The sequence below is a fragment of the Oncorhynchus keta genome, chromosome 8, assembly GCF_023373465.1.
Source record: "Oncorhynchus keta strain PuntledgeMale-10-30-2019 chromosome 8, Oket_V2, whole genome shotgun sequence".
Taxonomy (NCBI): Eukaryota; Metazoa; Chordata; class Actinopteri; order Salmoniformes; family Salmonidae; genus Oncorhynchus; species Oncorhynchus keta.
This window is the reverse complement of record NC_068428.1, coordinates 46,927,059-46,945,796: the sequence shown is the minus strand read 5'-3', so window position 1 is coordinate 46,945,796 and position 18,738 is coordinate 46,927,059. Positions and strand designations below refer to the sequence as shown.

The 18,738-nt window shown below is 44.0% G+C and overlaps 1 protein-coding gene across 1 annotated transcript in view; it reads left to right on the top strand.

Annotated features, from left to right (window-relative positions):
• The first annotated feature begins 11,509 nt into the window (after positions 1-11,509).
• tdh (L-threonine dehydrogenase) overlaps positions 11,510-18,738 on the top strand; it is a 38,306-nt gene continuing 31,077 nt past the window's right edge. Inside the window, exons 1-3 of the mRNA XM_052523348.1 lie at positions 11,510-11,669; positions 16,775-16,845; positions 17,197-17,392. Of these exons, the coding sequence (XP_052379308.1) occupies positions 17,209-17,392 (184 nt within the window). The 5' untranslated portion in view covers positions 11,510-11,669; positions 16,775-16,845; positions 17,197-17,208. The remainder of the gene's footprint in view (positions 11,670-16,774; positions 16,846-17,196; positions 17,393-18,738) is intronic.

The window sequence follows — 18,738 nt, the reverse complement described above, 5'->3', positions numbered from 1 at the left end:
AGATAAAACATTCCTGGACAGGGGAGGAAAGAGAGAGAGAGAGGGAGACAGAAAGAAAGACGAAAACCCACCGCCCCTCCCCCAGCCAGTCTGCATATATTTCTATGTATAGATACAGGTAAATACCAACAAATAAAGGAAACACCAACAGAGTCTTAATAAACCACCACGAGCCAGAACAGCTTCAATGCACCTTGGATTCTACAAGTGTCTGGAACTCTATTGGAGGGACGAGACGCCATTCTTCCCTGAGAAATTCTGTAATTTTGGTGTTTTGTTAATGGTGGTGGAAAACGCTGTCTCAGGCGCTGTCAGCGTCAGCGTCGTGTGTGTATAGGTGGCAGGGAAGTCAGGCGCAGGAGAGTCAAAATGGAGTCTTTTAATAAATGTCCACACTAAAAGTACAGACATGAACAAACATGGGTACGAGGACCCGTCGCGCACCAACACAACAACTAAACAACGCTGACAATAAAATCTCTGACAAAGACATGAGGGGAAACAGAGGGTTAAATACACAACAGGTAATGAATGGGATTGGAACCAGGTGTGTGGGAAGACAAGACAAAACCAATGGAAAATGAAAAAAGGATCAATGATGGCTAGAAGACCGGTGACGTCGACCGCCGAGCACCGCCCGAACAAGGAGAGGCAACGACTTCGGGTCAGAAGTCGTGACAGGCGCAGTGGTGGTGGAAAACGCTGTCTCAGGCGCGGCTCTAGAATCTCAAATAATAATCTCAAATAAATGTTCAATTGGGTTGAGATCTGTTGACTGAGACGGCCATGGCGTATGGTTTACATCGTTTTCATGCTCATCGAACCGTTCAGTGAACCACTCGTACCCTGTGGATGGGGGCATTATCCATCCAATGGGGGCGTAGCCATGGCAGCAAAAATAATGGCCTGCCCAGCATTTTTTAAACATGACCCTATGCATGATGGGATGTTAATTTCTTAATTAACTCAGGAACCACACCTGTGTGGAACCACCTACATTCAATAAACTTAGTATTCCTCATTTACTCACGTGTTTCCATTATTTTGGTAGTTACCTATATGTTCCTCATGCTATAACCCCAGTCACCTGCCCTGTACAGCCAGCAGCTGCCAAACCTGTGTAACCTTAGTAACCCCACCAGCCCACATATTTAAAAAAAAATATATATAAAAATAAATAGACACACACACCTAAAACAGATTATTTAGGTTCTTATTGCTGGTGTGTAAGGAGACTCTATGGGCACTAGCCTGAGTAACCATGGCAACACGTGCCAGTAGCTGCGTTATGTACACACACTGACTGAACGAAATACCATTTTAGTAAACACACAAAAACACATACACACACACACACACACACACACACACACACACACACACACACACACACACACACACACACAGTGATCAAAAACTAGTTGCAATGGTCACACACTGACCACTTTGCAAATGTAGATTTAGTCGTGAACAAAATGTTTAATAGGATTTATGAAATCATTTCGATGTCGATTACACTAACTTATGATTTATTTACATTACAAAAAAGCGGGAGAATTGAAGAATTAAATGTTGAACAAATAAAACATCATTATCTCTGTTAAAATAAAACTCTGTATCTCCAAAACGAAAACTACCATTTAACTATTAACGAACGTATAATTAAGACACTTCAGAAGCTATTTTGAATAAATGTTATTGGCCTATGAGAGTCATGAAATGTCCAGAGCGTATTGAAGGGGAATTACTTCGTTCAATACATGTTTTGTTTTTTTTAAGACAAAAAATTGCGTTATATGGTTATGTTTTTATTTTTGCGGAACTTCTAGGCAGAGTTCCTCTGTCCAGTCTCAACGTCAACAGTGAAGAGGCGACTCTGAGATGCTGGTCTTCTAGGCAGAGTTCCTCTGTCCAGTCTCAACGTCAACAGTGAAGAGGCGACTCTGAGATGCTGGTCTTCTAGGCAGAGTTCCTCTGTCCAGTCTCAACGTCAACAGTGAAGAGATGACTCTGAGATGTTGGTCTTCTAGGCAGAGTTCCTCTGTCCAGTCTCAACGTCAACAGTGAAGAGGCGACTCCAGGATGCTGGCCTTCTAGGCAGAGTTCCTCTGTCCAGTCTCAACGTCAACAGTGAAGAGGTGACTCTGAGATGCTGGTCTTCTAGGCAGAGTTCCTCTGTCCAGTCTCAACGTCAACAGTGAAGAGGCGACTCTGAGATGCTGGTCTTCTAGGCAGAGTTCCTCTGTCCAGTGTCTGTGTTCTTTTGTCCATCTTAATCTTTTCTTTTTATTGGCCAGTCTGAGATATGGCTTTTTCTTTGCAACTCTGCCTAGAAGGTCAGCATCCCGGAGTCGCCTCTTCACTGTTGACGTTGAGACTGGTGTTTTGCGGGTACTATTTAATGAAGCTGCCAATTGAGGACTTATGAGGCGTCTGTTTCTCAAAATAGACACTTTAATGTACTTGTCCTCTTGCTCAGTTGTGCACCGGGGCCTCCCACTCCTTTCTATTCTGGTTAGAGACAGTTTGCGCTGTCCTGTGAAGGGAGTTGTACACAGCGTTGTACGAGATCTTCAGTTTCTTGGCAATTTCTCACATAGAATAGCCTTCATTTCTCAGAACAAGAACAGACTGACGAGTTTCAGAAGAAAGTTCTTTGTTTCTGGCCATTTTGAGCCTGTAATCGAACCCACAAATGCTGATTCTCCAGATATTCAACTAGTCTGAAGGAGGCCAGTTTTATTCCTTCTTTAATAAGAACAACAGTTTTCAGCTGTGTTAACATAATTGCAAAAGGGTTTTCTAAAGATCAGTTAACCTTTTAAAATTATAAACTTGGATTAGCTAACACAACGTGCCATTGGAACACAGGAGTGATGGTTGGGCCTCTGTACATCTATGTAGATATTCCATTTAAAAAATCTGCCGTTTCCAGCTACAATAGTCATTTACAACATTAACAATGTCTACATTGTATTTCTGATCGATTTGATGTTATTTTAATCTACAAAAAATGTACTTTATTTTTTCAAAAACAAGGACATTTCTAAGTGACCCCAAACTTTTGAACGTTAGAGTATATGTACATGGAATTACTGGTTATTTTAATCATGTTTACATACTGCTTTACTCATCTTATATGTAAATACTGTATTCTATTCTACTGTATTTACTAACTAGTCACTTTAATAATGTTTACATACTACTTTACCCATCTCATGTGTATATACTGTAATTCTATTCTACTGTGTTTTAGTCAATGCCACTCTGACATTGATCAATCTAATATTAATATATTTTAATTCCGTTCTTTTACGTTTAGATTTGTTTGTATTGTTGTGTATTGTTAGATATTACTGAGCTGTTGGAGCTAGGAACAAAAACATTTTGCTACACCCTCAATAACATCGGCTAAATATGTGAATGAGACACATAAGATTTTATTTTATTTTCTTAGGGGATAGAGTTCCATTAGGGAGGTGGCCCCTGATGACGGATGGGATGGGGGTGCACCTGTCAACCAATCATAGGTCAGCTGATGATCCTGCCCTCTGGTCACTTAATGTTTGGCCCTGCCCACTGGTCACTTCCTGTTTGGCCCTGCCTTCTGGTCACTTCCTGTTGGCCCTGCCCACTGGTCACTTCCTGTTTGCCCTGCCTTCTGGTCACTTCCTGTTTGGCCCTGCCCACTGGTCACTTCATGTTTGGCCCTGCCCACTGGTCACTTCCTGTTTGGCCCTGCCTTCTGGTCACTTCCTGTTGGCCCTGCCCACTGGTCACTTCCTGTTTGGCCCTGCCTTCTGGTCACTTCCTGTTTGGCCCTGCCCACTGGTCACTTCCTGTTTGGCCCTGCCTTCTGGTCACTTCCTGTTGGCCCTGCCCACTGGTCACTTCCTGTTTGGTCCTGCCTTCTGGTCACTTCCTGTTTGGCCCTGCCTTCTGGTCATATCCTGTTTGGCCCTGCCTTCTGGTCACTTCCTGTTTGGCCCTGCCCTCTGATCACTTCCTGTTTGGCCCTGCCCTCTGATCACTTCCTGTTTGGCCCTGCCCTCTGATCACTTCCTGTTTGGCCCTGCCCTCTGGTCACTTCCTGTTTGGCCATGCCCTCTGATCACTTCCTGTTTGGCCCTGACCGCCGCTCCTCTAATACAAACACACCTCAAAGTCAAAACGAAAGTTCTCACTGTAGGCCTAATAACAGGATGTAGTTCTCTCTGTAGTCCTAATAACAGGATGTAGTTCAAATCAAATCAAATCAAATGTATTTATATAGCCCTTCGTACATCAGCTGATATCTCAAAGTTGCTGTACAGAAACCCAGCCTAAAACCCCAAACAGCAAACAATGCAGGTGTAAAAGAGTAGTAGTAGTAGTTCTCTCTGTAGTCCTAATAACAGGATGTAGTTCTCTCTGTAGTCCTAATAACAGGATGTAGTTCTCTCTGTAGTCCTAATAACAGGATGTAGTTCTCTCTGTAGTCCTAATAACAGGATGTAGTTCTCTCTGTAGTCCTAATAACAGGATGTAGTTCTCTCTGTAGTCCTAATAACAGGATGTAGTTCTCTCTGTAGTCCTAATAACAGGATGTAGTTCTCTCTGTAGTCCTAATAACAGGATGTAGTTCTCTCTGTAGGCCTAATAACAGGATGTAGTTCTCTCTGTAGGCCTAATAACAGGATGTAGTTCTCTCTATAGTCCTAATAACAGGATGTAGTTCTCTCTGTAGTCCTAATAACAGGATGTAGTTCTCTCAGTAGGCCTAATAACAGGATGTAGTTCTCTCTGTAGGCCTAATAACAGGATGTAGTTCTCTCTGTAGACCTAATAACAGGATGTAGTTCTCTCTGTAGTCCTAATAACAGGATGTAGTTCTCTCTGTAGACCTAATAACAGGATGTAGATCTCTCTGTAGACCTAATAACAGGATGTAGATCTCTCTGTAGGCCTTAAAAACAGGATGTAGTTCTCTCTGTAGGCCTAATAACAGGATGTAGTTCTCTCTGTAGACCTAATAACAGGATGTAGTTCTCTCTGTAGTCCTAATAACAGGATGTAGTTCTCTCTGTAGACCTAATAACAGGATGTAGATCTCTCTGTAGGCCTTAATAACAGGATGTAGATCTCTCTGTAGGCCTTAAAAACAGGATGTAGTTCTCTCTGTAGGCCTAATAACAGGATGTAGATCTCTCTGTAGGCCTAATAACAGGATGTAGTTCTCTCTGTAGTCCTAATAACAGGATATAGTTCTCTCTGTAGTCCTAATAACAGGATGTAGTTCTCTCTGTAGGCCTAATAACAGGATGTAGTTATCTCTGTAGGCCTAATAACAGGATGTAGTTCTCTCTGTAGTCCTAATAACAGGATGTAGATCTCTCTGTAGTCCTAATAACAGGATGTAGTTCTCTCTTTAGGCCTAATAACAGGATGTAGATCTCTCTGTAGGCCTAATAACAGGATGTAGTTCTCTCTGTAGGCCTAATAACAGGATGTAGTTCACTCTGTAGGCCTAATAACAGGATGTAGATCTCTCTGTAGTACTAATAACAGGATGTAGTTCTCTCTGTAGTCCTAATAACAGGATGTAGTTCTCTCTGTAGTCCTAATAACAGGATATAGTTCTCTCTGTAGGCCTAATAACAGGATGTAGTTCTCTCTGTAGTCCTAATAACAGGATGTAGTTCTCTCTGTAGGCCTAATAACAGGATGTAGTTCTCTCTGTAGACCTAATAACAGGATGTAGATCTCTCTGTAGACCTAATAACAGGATGTAGTTCTCTCTGTAGGCCTAAAAACAGGATGTGAATGGATTGGATGATCAGACAGTAGTTATTATCAGGCTGCTGGACAGAAGGGACAGCACATGATCAGACAGTAGTTATTATCAGGCTGCTGAACAGAAGGGACAGAACATGATCAGACAGTAGTTATTACCAGGCTGCTGAACAGAAGGGACAGAACATGATCAGACAGTAGTTATTACCAGGCTGCTGAACAGAAGGGACAGAACATGATCAGACAGTAGTTATTACCAGGCTGCTGAACAGAAGGGACAGAACATGGTCAGACAGTAGTTATTACCAGGCTGCTGAACAGAAGGGACAGAACATGATCAGACAGTAGTTATTACCAGGCTGCTGAACAGAAGGGACAGAACATGATCAGACAGTAGTTATTACCAGGCTGCTGAACAGAAGGGACAGAACATGATCAGACAGTAGTTATTACCAGGCTGCTGGACAGAAGGGACAGAACATGATCAGACAGTAGTTATTATCAGGCTGCTGAACAGAAGGGACAGAACATGATCAGACAGTAGTTATTACCAGGCTGCTGAACAGAAGGGACAGAACATGATCAGACAGTAGTTATTACCAGGCTGCTGAACAGAAGGGACAGAACATGATCAGACAGTAGTTATTACCAGGCTGCTGGACAGAAGGGACAGAACATGATCAGACAGTAGTTATTACCAGGCTGCTGAACAGAAGGGACAGAACATGATCAGACAGTAGTTATTACCAGGCTGCTGAACAGAAGGGACAGAACATGATCAGACAGTAGTTATTACCAGGCTGCTGGACAGAAGGGACAGAACATGATCAGACAGTAGTTATTATCAGGCTGCTGAACAGAAGGGACAGAACATGATCAGACAGTAGTTATTACCAGGCTGCTGAACAGAAGGGACAGAACATGATCAGACAGTAGTTATTACCAGGCTGCTGGACAGAAGGGACAGAACATGATCAGACAGTAGTTATTACCAGGCTGCTGAACAGAAGGGACAGAACATGATCAGACAGTAGTTATTATCAGGCTGCTGGACAGAAGGGACAGAACATGATCAGACAGTAGACAACCTTGACTTTGAATACAGTTACTCTATCTTTCCAGTGTTTTCCGTACTGCATGTTGTATAGAGGATTATTTAGGTGTATTTGTATGCAGACTTCACAAAATACATTCACACATAAATGAACAATATATTTTTTTATTTAACTAGGCAAGACAGTCAAGAACAAATTCTTAATTTTCAATGACGACCTAGTGGGTTAACTGCCTTGTTCAGGGGCAGAACGACAGATTTTTGTGTGGTCTCTCTACACTCAGTGGCCAGTATATTAGGTACACCCATCTAGAACTGTGTTCAACCCCCCCCCCCAATTCCCACTGGGGACCAGTAAGAAAATGTATGGGCTCACTACTGTAAGTCGCTCTGGATAAGAGTGTCTGCTAAATTACTAAAATACAATTAAAAATGAACAGCCTGAACTCTTCAGGGCATAGAAACATTGCTCAATTAGTATCAAGGCACATGACGTGTGTCAGGAAAACATTCCCCACACCATTACACCACCAGCCTGTACCGTTGACACCAAGGCAGGACGGGTCCATGGACTATGCTGTTTACGCCAAATACTGACGCAACAGGATCAGGCGATGGTGATGACGTGCCCACTGGAGTGGCTTCTTGTTTTTAGCTGAGAGGATTGGAACCCAGTGTGGTCCTCTGCTGCAATAGCCAATCCGTGACGAGGTCCGACAGGGTTGTGTGTTCCCGAGATGTCGTTCTGCACACCACTGTTGTACTGCGCCGTTATTTGCCTGTTTGCAGCCGGGACTGTTAGCTTGCACAATTCTTGTCCTTCTCCTTCGAACCTCTCATCAACGAGCTGTTTTTCACCCACAGGACTGAAGCTGACTGGATGTGTTGTGTTTGTCACACCATTCTCCCGGTAAACCCTAGACTCCTGTGAAAAGCCCACGAAGCCGGACGTTTCTGAGTTAGCAATTTATCTTCCCAAATGTTTAGAGAGCTTTTAATTTATTTTTTATTTTTACAATATTCACTTTTTTCAGTTTTCACTTCTGTCTCAAAACACACACACACACAACAACAACAATGCCTTTTTCTTGAACAAGAGGACACTGATAGACAATCACCTCCAACCTCAATTAGCCTGATCCCAGACCTGTCTGTGCTTTTGACGACTCCCATTTTCCACAAGGAGAGCAGAAACAGACCCAATCAGCCTACGTCTGACTTCAGATTAGTTCACCAATAAATAGTCATTATTGTGTAATAAAAGACCAATCAAGTTGCTTCAGGGCAATGAATCTCAAAGCCCACAAGGCATTGCTTTCCCTCAACCTTCTCCCACCTCCTCCCCTCCTCACCAAGACCTATTGCACCCCTCCCTACTACTGTACCACTGGCACACAGTATTTAGGGGGGGGGGGGGACTTGGGGCTTCATGTGAGGCATGAAGCCACAAGTCGGCTGCCTCAGTCAATGTGCCAGTGTGACAGAACACTCCATTGCTGGGAGGAGGCTCTCTCCAGTAGGTGGCTTCTGGTGGGAGTGGTCTCAGCTCTCCACTGGCACCAGCCACCTCTCCCAGCTAGCACTTAACGTTCTTAGAACCATTTATTTCTTAGAGCTCGGTGGGAAACGTGGTTGTCCTATGGTTATTTTGTACATAACCTTCCCACAACTTTCTGGGAATGGTGCAGGATAGTTGCTTTGGAACATTCTCAGCACATTTTAAGGAACTTGGTATTTTCTTGGTATTTTCTTGCTTTAACAGAACGTTTCCTAAAAGTTCAAACGTGGTTATGTTTAGTTAAAATGTTGGTAATGTTTTAGGAACATTCTCCAACTGGTTTGACATTGCGAATGTTCTCAAATAGTTCACTCTCAGCACACTCTGGCACTCCAGATTGAATTTACGAACACACCTCAAGTCATGTTCTGAGAACATTAGGAAAACGTTCCATATAAACCACAAGAAAATATTAGAAACGTTCACAGAACATTCTAAGAATGTTATTTAAAAACATATACATTCCGTTCTCAGAGTCAACAAAACTCTCTCTGGCCTCTATCTTGTTAAGTGTGTTCGGGTGTGTTGGCTGCACCACTAATTGGCCACAACAACTCTTTTTGAGAATTAGTTTCCTTTGAAACGGGGTCTGTTTGAATAGACTAAAATGAACAGCTTTGTATGAGTAAAAAATAAAGAAAAAACATGTTATGCTAGCTCCATCCTGGTGGCACAGTGGACTAATTCCATGGATAGAGAACAGAAGATTGTAGATTTTAAACTGACTGATGCCGTGCCATAATTTAAAAAAAGTTATGTGTTTGCATGATTAATGCCAAGCACATTCATTTCCTCGTGTCCTATCTGTCCTTGGAGTTATAAAACAGTGTTATTAAAAGTATTATTGAAACATTCAAGTGAAAGTTTTGAATAAAGTTATTAGAAAATCTCCAAATAAACAATCATTTTCATAAACAAAATAACATTAATAAAACGTCCCAGTAAAAACTTTCAGGGAACCATAGTAAAACGTTCTCAGAACCTCCATGGAACCATAGTAAAACGTTCTCAGAACCTCCATGGAACCATAGTAAAACGTTCTCAGAACCTTCCTGGAACCAGAGTAAAACGTTCTCAGAACCTCCCTGGAACCATAGTAAAACGTTCTCAGAACCTCCCTGGAACCATAGTAAAACGTTCTCAGAACCTCCCTGGAACCATAGTAAAACGTTCTCAGAACCTCCCTGGAACCATAGTAAAACGTTCTCAGAACCTTCCTGGAACCATAGTAAAACGTTCTCAGAACCTTCCTGGAACCATAGTAAAACGTTCTCAGAACCTTCCTGGAACCATAGTAAAACGTTCTCAGAACCTTCCTGGAACCATAGTAAAACGTTCTCAGAACCTTCCTGGAACCATAGTAAAACGTTCTCAGAACCTTCCTGGAACCATAGTAAAACGTTCTCAGAACCTTCCTGGAACCATAGTAAAACGTTCTCAGAACCTTCCTGGAACCATAGTAAAACGTTCTCAGAACCTTCCTGCAACCATAGTAAAACGTTCTCAGAACCTTCCTGGAACCATAGTAAAACGTTCTCAGAACCTTCCTGGAACCATAGTAAAACGTTCTCAGAACCTTCCTGGAACCATAGTAAAACGTTCTCAGAACCTTCCTGGAACCATAGTAAAACGTTCTCAGAACCTTCCTGCAACCATAGTAAAACGTTCTCAGAACCTTCCTGCAACCATAGTAAAATGTTCTCAGAACCTTCCTGGAACCATAGTAAAACGTTCTCAGAACCTTCCTGGAACAATAGTAAAACATTCTCAGACCCTCCCATCAACCAAAAAAGTGAAGTTCCCAGAACAGGCAAAATGTTCACTTCTGTACGCAGAATGTTCCAAAAACATTCTGTTTATGGCTAGATTTCCCAGGTGTTTTTGGGAAACCAAAATCGGACGTTCCGGCAACTGGTAGATAGACTTGGTTTCCTCTATCGTAGTCGCTCCTCTTTCACCACAGCTGACGAACTAACTCTGATTCAGATGACCATCCTAACCATGGTAGATTAGAGACGTAATTTATAACTGTATTAACAAACCTCCAAATGATCTTCAACGCCATACAACACTGGTTCCGTGGCCTCCAACTGCTCTTAAAGGCTAGTAAAAACGAAACGCATGCTCTTCAACCGATCGCTGCCCGCACCCTTCCACCCGCCAAGCATCACTACTCTGGACGGTTCTGACTTAGAATATGTGGACAACTGCAAATACCTGGGTGTCTGGCTAGACTGTAAACTCTCCTTCCAGACTCATATTTAACATTTCCAATCCAAAATGAAATCTAGAATCGGCTTCCTATTTCGCAAACAAAGCCTCCTTCACTCATGCTGCCAAACATACCCCCGTAAAACTGACTATCTTACCGATCCTTGACTTCGGCGATGTCATTTACAAAATAGTCTCCAACACTCTACTCAGCAAACTGGATGTAGTCTATCACAGTGCCATCCGTTTTGTCACCAAAGCCCCATATACTACCCACCACTGCGACCTGTATGCTCTCATTGGCTGGTCCTCGCTACATATTCTGCCAGTCACATTCAGGTCCCCAAAGCGCACACATCCCTGGGTCGCTCGGGAACGAGCTGCAACAAACACTCAATCTCTTCATTCAAAGACTCCATCATGGACTCTTACTGACAGTTGTGGCTGCTTTGTGTGATGTATTGTTGTCTCTACCGTCTTGCCCTTTGTGCTGTTGTCTGCGACCAATAATGTCTGTACCATGTTTTGTGCTGCTACCATGATGTGTTGCTGCCATGCTGTGTTGTTGTCTTAGGTCTCTGTTTATGTCCTGCTGTGGTGTCTCTTTTGTCATGATGTGTGTTTTTGTCTTATATATATATATATATATATAATTTTTGAATCCGAGCCCCAGTCCCCGCATGAGGCCTTTTGTCTTTTGGTAGGCGTTCATTGTAAAATAAGAATTTGTTCTTAACTGACTTGCCTAGTTAAATAAAGGTTAAATAATACCATTTTTTTTATTTTTTTTTAAAGATAGGTTACCACGTGTATGCGACAGAGGAACCACACCTCCGAGGCTCTGCCAATCAGAGAGGAAGCCGGGTTGTGTTGAACCCAGATGGCTCGTGCTGATATATAACCCCTCATGTCTGGCTGGAGCTGACGCAATCCTCCAAGAAGACCGAGCGTGTCGTCAGCTTCACCAGCTATTAAAGACAAACAGACTTTTCTCTGTAACTAACCAAGGCGCCAAGAAACAAGGGACACTCGTATCTTCCGAGTTTTTATAAAGATCACCCAGCTAATTATCTGGTGAGTAAATCATTATTCATTGGAATTTATTGAGTTAAAACGAATGTTTTCTGTAGAGTGAATCGGGATTGTACTCAAGTTTCTTATGCAGAATGGAGAATTATCTAATGAGAGAATTTAGTTGTTTATTACAGACGCAAATTGGGATACATTTTTATTATAGACTGTCGCCAATCTAGTTATATAGCCTATACACTCAGATTGATTCTACTGTTGGCACACCTATCCTTTGAGCAACATGTATTTTAAGCAAATAGGATATATAACATCTAATTTAAAAATGTGGTTGCAAAATGTGGTTGCAAATGCAAAACAGTTGTACCGTACTACAATGCAACGTTTAGCGTGTCTTTGCAGAGTGGCAAAAAAAAGAGAAGGACTCCGCGATCCTACTGCCAGTATAATATCCTGATGCAACGAGAACGGAATAATCCCATGTGTTTGAGCCCAATATCCCATTCATTATGTGGTATGTTCCTGACCTTTGTTTGGTACACCAGAGGTTGGATCGGTTTTGGCATATAATATTACTATGTACACTCCAATCGGTCCCAGGACACCGTGTACATTAAAATGAACTGTGTCGAGCAGGACGATTCAATTATTTCATCATAAAAGAGGCAACGCGGTCAATTGAAACATTCGGGCACAGGACCGGAAGCTCCCTTTAATTTGACGAAGAGGCAGAAATGGAGCATCATGATTCTGCAAAAAAAAAAAAAAAAAAAGCATTGTCTGGGCCTTAACCTGTAGAGAGAGACATGCTGCGGTTACAAACCTTGTTATATGATGAGGATCTGCATATGGAATGAGGAGGAGCGAGAAGGCTATATTCCCGGAGAGATGACAGCTAAAACAAGATTGCTAAAGCAGTAATATCATTTAGCAGACGTACTAAAATAGCCACATGATAGAGCAACAACCTGTTTTGATTCATTTTAGTATATTATATATATATATCTCTCTATCAGATTCGTAAAAATTAGCTCCCTCATCAATCACCATGTGAATCTGACTTTTTAAAATGTGATATATAATGCCACCCAGATTAAATAGGCCACTGACTGGACTAGCCAAATTAAAACAAACATTTAAACAGAGCGTCAAACAATGTTGGCTCATCATCTTGGGGGTGTTGGCTCATCATCTTGGGGGTGTTGGCTCATCATCTTGGGGGTGTTGGCTCATCATCTTGGGGTTGTTGGCTCATCATCTTGGGTGTGTTGGCTCATCATCTTGGGGTGTTGGCTCATCATCTTGGGGGTGTTGGCTCATCATCTTGGGGGTGTTGGCTCATCATCTTGGGGGTGTTGGCTCATCATCTTGGGGGTGTTGGCTCATCATCTTGGGGTGTTGGCTCATCATCTTGGGGGTGTTGGCTCATCATCTTGTGTGTTGGCTCATCATCTTGGGGGTTGGCTCATCATCTTGTGTGTTGGCTCATCATCTTGTGTGTTGGCTCATCATCTTGTGTGTTGGCTCATCATCTTGGGGGTGTTGGCTCATCATCTTGGGGGTGTTGGCTCATCATCTTGGGGGTGTTGGCTCATCATCTTGGGGGTGTTGGCTCATCATCTTGGGGTGTTGGCTCATCATCTTGGGGGTGTTGGCTCATCATCTTGGGGGTGTTGGCTCATCATCTTGTTGGGGTGTTGGCTCATCATCTGTTGGGGTGTTGGCTCATCATCTTGTTGGGGTGTTGGCTCATCATCTTGGGGGTGTTGGCTCATCATCTTGGGGGTGTTGGCTCATCATCTTGGGGTGTTGGCTCATCATCTTGGGGTGTTGGCTCATCATCTTGGGGGTGTTGGCTCTCATCTTGGGGGTGTTGGCTCATCATCTTGGGGGTGTTGGCTCATCATCTTGGGGGTGTTGGCTCATCATCTTGGGGGTGTTGGCTCATCATCTTGTGTGTTGGCTCATCATCTTGGGGGTGTTGGCTCATCATCTTGGGGGTGTTGGCTCATCATCTTGTGTGATGGCTCATCATCTTGGGGGTGTTGGCTCATCATCTTGGGGGTGTTGGCTCATCATCTTGGGGGTGTTGGCTCATCATCTTGGGGGTGTTGGCTCATCATCTTGGGGGTGTTGGCTCATCATCTTGGGGGTGTTGGCTCATCATCTTGGGGGTGTTGGCTCATCATCTTGGGGGTGTTGGCTCATCATCTTGGGGGTGTTGGCTCATCATCTTGGGGGTGTTGGCTCATCATCTTGTGTGTTGGCTCATCATCTTGGGGGTGTTGGCTCATCATCTTGGGTGTGTTGGCTCATCATCTTGGGTGTGATGGCTCATCATCTTGGGGGTGTTGGCTCATCATCTTGGGGGTGTTGGCTCATCATCTTGGGGGTGTTTGCTCATCATCTTGGGGGTGTTTGCTCATCATCTTGGGGGTGTTTGGCTCATCATCTTGGGGGTGTTGGCTCATCATCTTGGGGGTGTTGGCTCATCATCTTGGGGGTGTTGGCTCATCATCTTGGGGGTGTTGGCTCATCATCTTGGGGGTGTTGGCTCATCATCTTGGGGGTGTTGGCTCATCATCTTGGGGGTGTTGGCTCATCATCTTGGGGGTGTTGGCTCATCATCTTGGGGGTGTTGGCTCATCATCTTGGGGGTGTTGGCTCATCATCTTGGGGTGTTGGCTCATCATCTTGGGGGTGTTGGCTCATCATCTTGGGGGTGTTTGCTCATCATCTTGGGGGGTGTTGGCTCATCATCTTGGTTTTGGCTCAACACATGGTGATTGACGAGGGAGCTCATTTTTAAAAGAGGAATTGGGTCAGTGTGTAAAATCTGTTTCATACGTTAGTAACTGTCGTTAAAAACCACTCTGAGGCCAATGACTGCATGGCTATCTGCTTATCTGTTTTGAAGATTTATTGCAGACACATACCAAATGAACAGCCTTCCACACAGTTGATAAATGACTTGGATAAGAACAATTACTAAGCTAAAAATAAATGAACAACTGTCCGTGATTATTTTTTTATCTGACAGTAGGCCTGGAGGATAGTCTACTGCTGAACAGTACAGTAGGAAGAGAGACACTATCAGAAGGTTACTTAAGTTCACTTTTAATTTCTTTTAGAAGCTTTATCCGACGTTAAGGTAAGAGAGCCTAGCAACAAAACAAAAAAAATCTTTAGAGCAATAATCCAGATGTGTGAATGCTTGATTGGCGGACAGAGCTGGCCGCACAGACAAACTGACCAATCGGGGTAGAAGGGTCTTAGTCAGGGAGGCCATACAGTATGATTGACGTGATGTTGGTGGATGACGGGTGTTGTTTTTGTTTGATAATATGCTTTGTCTCACGTGTCTTACACATTGCCAGCTCACAAAAGTAAACGGGCTTAGAACACAAAGTGTAGTAAATTCCATCCTCAGTGTTTAATTAATTTTTTTATTAAAAAAATGCGCGTTCCAATGTAACCCATTTTAATTTGTATAGAATGACAACTCTTTAATGACGGAAAGCCTATTTTCACTGAGAGAATGAAGGAGTAATAACATCTGGGGCGGCAGCGTAGCCTAGTGGTTAGAGCGTTGGACTAGTAACCAGAAGGTAGCCTAGTGGTTAGAGCGTTGGACTAGTAACCAGAAGGTAGCCTAGTGGTTAGAGCGTTGGACTAGTAACCAGAAGGTAGCCTAGTGGTTAGGCGTTGGTTTGATAATAGAAGGTAGCCTCACGTGGTTACACGTTGACTAGTAACCAAAAGGTAGCCTAGTGGTTAGAGCGTTGGACTAGTAACCAGAAGGTCCAGCCTAGTGGTTAAGCGTTGGACTAGTAAAAAAAGGTAGCCTAGTGGTTAAGCGTTGGACTAGTAACCAGAAGGTAGCCTAGTTTTCACTGAGCGTTGGACTAGTAAACCAGAAGGTAGCCTAGTGGTTAGAGCATTGGACTAGTAACCAGAAGGTAGCCTAGTGGTTAGAGCGTTGGACTAGTAACCAGAAGGTAGCCTAGTGGTTAGAGCGTTGGACTAGTAACCAGAAGGTAGCCTAGTGGTTAGAGCGTTGGACTAGTAACCAGAAGGTAGCCTAGTGGTTAGAGCGTTGGACTAGTAACCAGAAGGTAGCCTAGTGGTTAGAGCGTTGGACTAGTAACCAGAAGGTAGCCTAGTGGTTAGAGCGTTGGACTAGTAACCAGAAGGTAGCCTAGTGGTTAGAGCGTTGGACTAGTAACCAGAAGGTAGCCTAGTGGTTAGAGCGTTGGACTAGTAGCCAGAAGGTAGCCTAGTGGTTAGAGCGTTGGACTAGTAACCAGAAGGTAGCCTAGTGGTTAGAGCGTTGGACTAGTAACCAGAAGGTAGCCTAGTGGTTAGAGCGTTGGACTAGTAACCGGAAGGTAGCCTAGTGGTTAGAGCGTTGGACTAGTAACCGGAAGGTAGCCTAGTGGTTAGAGCGTTGGACTAGTAACCGGAAGGTAGCCTAGTGGTTAGAGCGTTGGACTAGTAACCAGAAGGTAGCCTAGTGGTTAGAGCGTTGGACTAGTAACCAGAAGGTAGCCTAGTGGTTAGAGCGTTGGACTAGTAACCAGAAGGTAGCCTAGTGGTTAGAGCGTTGGACGAGTAACCAGAAGGTAGCCTAGTGGTTAGAGCGTTGGACGAGTAACCAGAAGGTAGCCTAGTGGTTAGAGCGTTGGACTAGTAACCAGAAGGTAGCCTAGTGGTTAGAGCGTTGGACTAGTAACCAGAAGGTTCCGAGTTCAAACCCCCGAGCTGACAAGGTACAAATCTGTCGTTCTGCCCCTGAACAGGCAGTTAACCCACTGTTCCCAGGCTGTCAGTTCTTAACTGACTTGCCTGGTTAAATAAAGGTAAAATTTAAAATTAGATCTAGGAAGAGATCCATTCTCTAACTCCCCCCTTTCCCTCTCCAAGTTACTCAAATTACTGTTAGCCTAGGCAACGTCTGAGACGCAGCAATAAACCGTGCCAAGAATGGTAGGCTAGGCTACTGTAATATGAGGACAGGTCTGTCATTTATGTAGTCAGACTGTCGCTTCGTCCCAAAATGGCACCCAATTCCCACAATGCAATACTTTTGACCAGGCTCTGGTAAAGATAAATACGTGGAATAAATTACCTTTTTTTTTTTTTTTTTCTAGGAGAGAGCCTGTGTTTCGCAGACAAAACGAAGCAGAGCAAGTGAGGCGCTCCGTCATTCATTCCAATCCGGGTTAGTGGTCCTGTTCTTCTTTTCGCGTCTCATTTCTTGGCACCTCTTGAGTCCCCGGGGGGGGATGTCTACTGTACAGTGTGTCTCTGCCATGAGACACAGCTGCTGCATAATTGACACTTAGTCGCCACGACGACAGAAAGTCTCAATGCTTCCTGTCCTGAGCCTAGACATAGTCAATCTGGCATTACCAACCTTGTAGTGAAAAAAAGACGAGACATTATTATTATTATTATTACAGGTAATCTATATAGAATCATAAATTTGAGTCCTTGACAACAAAATCATTCTACCTATTTGTAAAGTATTCCGGTGAAGGGTCCTTACTCTGTCCTCTTCCTCCTTCTTTAGGTAACTGTGAAGATGCCTTTTATCAGAGCATTCAGCAAGGTGGCTAAGCAAGCCCTCCTGAGCCCAGGATGTGGCTGTCAGCCTATCACAGTGGCCGTACGGACCATCAGCTTCTCACCTCGCCAGGTCACCTCAGACGCCAGTTTCCACTCCGTGTCCTTCTCCGAGACGGACCACCCCAAGGTGCTCATCACAGGTAAGACCAATCCAATGAATCACTCAATCAGGTAAAAGCTCAGAGAGACATCATCACCTGGGGGAGGAGTCCCAGTTACCACAATAGGATCTATTCACACTGATCTGAAGAAACAAACCTTTCTCTAATGACTCTCCAGCTCGCTGTATTCTGTGGGACGAACCTCAATAACACAATCTCTCTCTGAAGAAGATGAACTTTGTCTAACCGAACATTAAGAAGGCTTCTCAAGCAACAGACACAGTAGGATATAACTCTATTTATGGGAAGTGAACCTTAACCTCACAACCTCAATAACACAATCTCTCTCTGAAGAAGATGAACTTGGTCTAACCGAACATTACAGACACAGTAGGATATAACTCTATTTATGGGAAGTGAACCTTAACCTCACAACCTCAATACCACACAATAGGACCTCTGTCTATGGTTTGTCTAAGGTAGAGAAGCTTTGTCTAAGTGAACCTAAACGAGGCTCCCAAGCAACAGATGGATTTATAAAGTGCTTGGTTTGTTGTGTGAAGGAAACATCACAGTGTTCACAAGCAGGATCAATAGGATAGAACCACTGTAGCGAGGGCCCCGACCATTCACAAGCAGGATCAATAGGATAGAACCACTGTAGCGAGGGCCCCGACCATTCACAAGCAGGATCAATAGGATAGGACCACTGTAGCGAGGGCCCCGACCATTCACAAGCAGGATCAATAGGATAGAACCACTGTAGCGAGGGCCCCGACCATTCACAAGCAGGATCAATAGGATAGAACCATAGGGGACCATTCACAAGCAGGATCAATAGGATAGGACCACTGTAGCGAGGGCCCCGACCATTCACAAGCAGGATCAATAGGATAGAACCACTGTAGCGAGGGCCCCGACCATTCACAAGCAGGATCAATAGGATAGAACCACTGTAGCGAGGGCCCCGACCATTCACAAGCAGGATCAATAGGATAGAACCACTGTAGCGAGGGCCCCGACCATTCACAAGCAGGATCAATAGGATAGAACCACTGTAGCGAGGGCCCCGACCATTCACAAGCAGGATCAATAGGATAGGACCACTGTAGCGAGGGCCCCGACCATTCACAAGCAGGATCAATAGGATAGGACCACTGTAGCGAGGGCCCCGACCATTCACAACAGGATCAATAGGATAGAACCACAGCGAGGGCCCCGACCATTCACAAGCAGGATCAATAGGATAGAACCACTGAAGGGCCCCGACCATTCACAAGCAGGATCAATAGGATAGGACCACTGTAGCGAGGGCCCCGACCATTCACAAGCAGGATCAATAGGATAGGACCACTGTAGCGAGGGCCCCGACCATTCACAAGCAG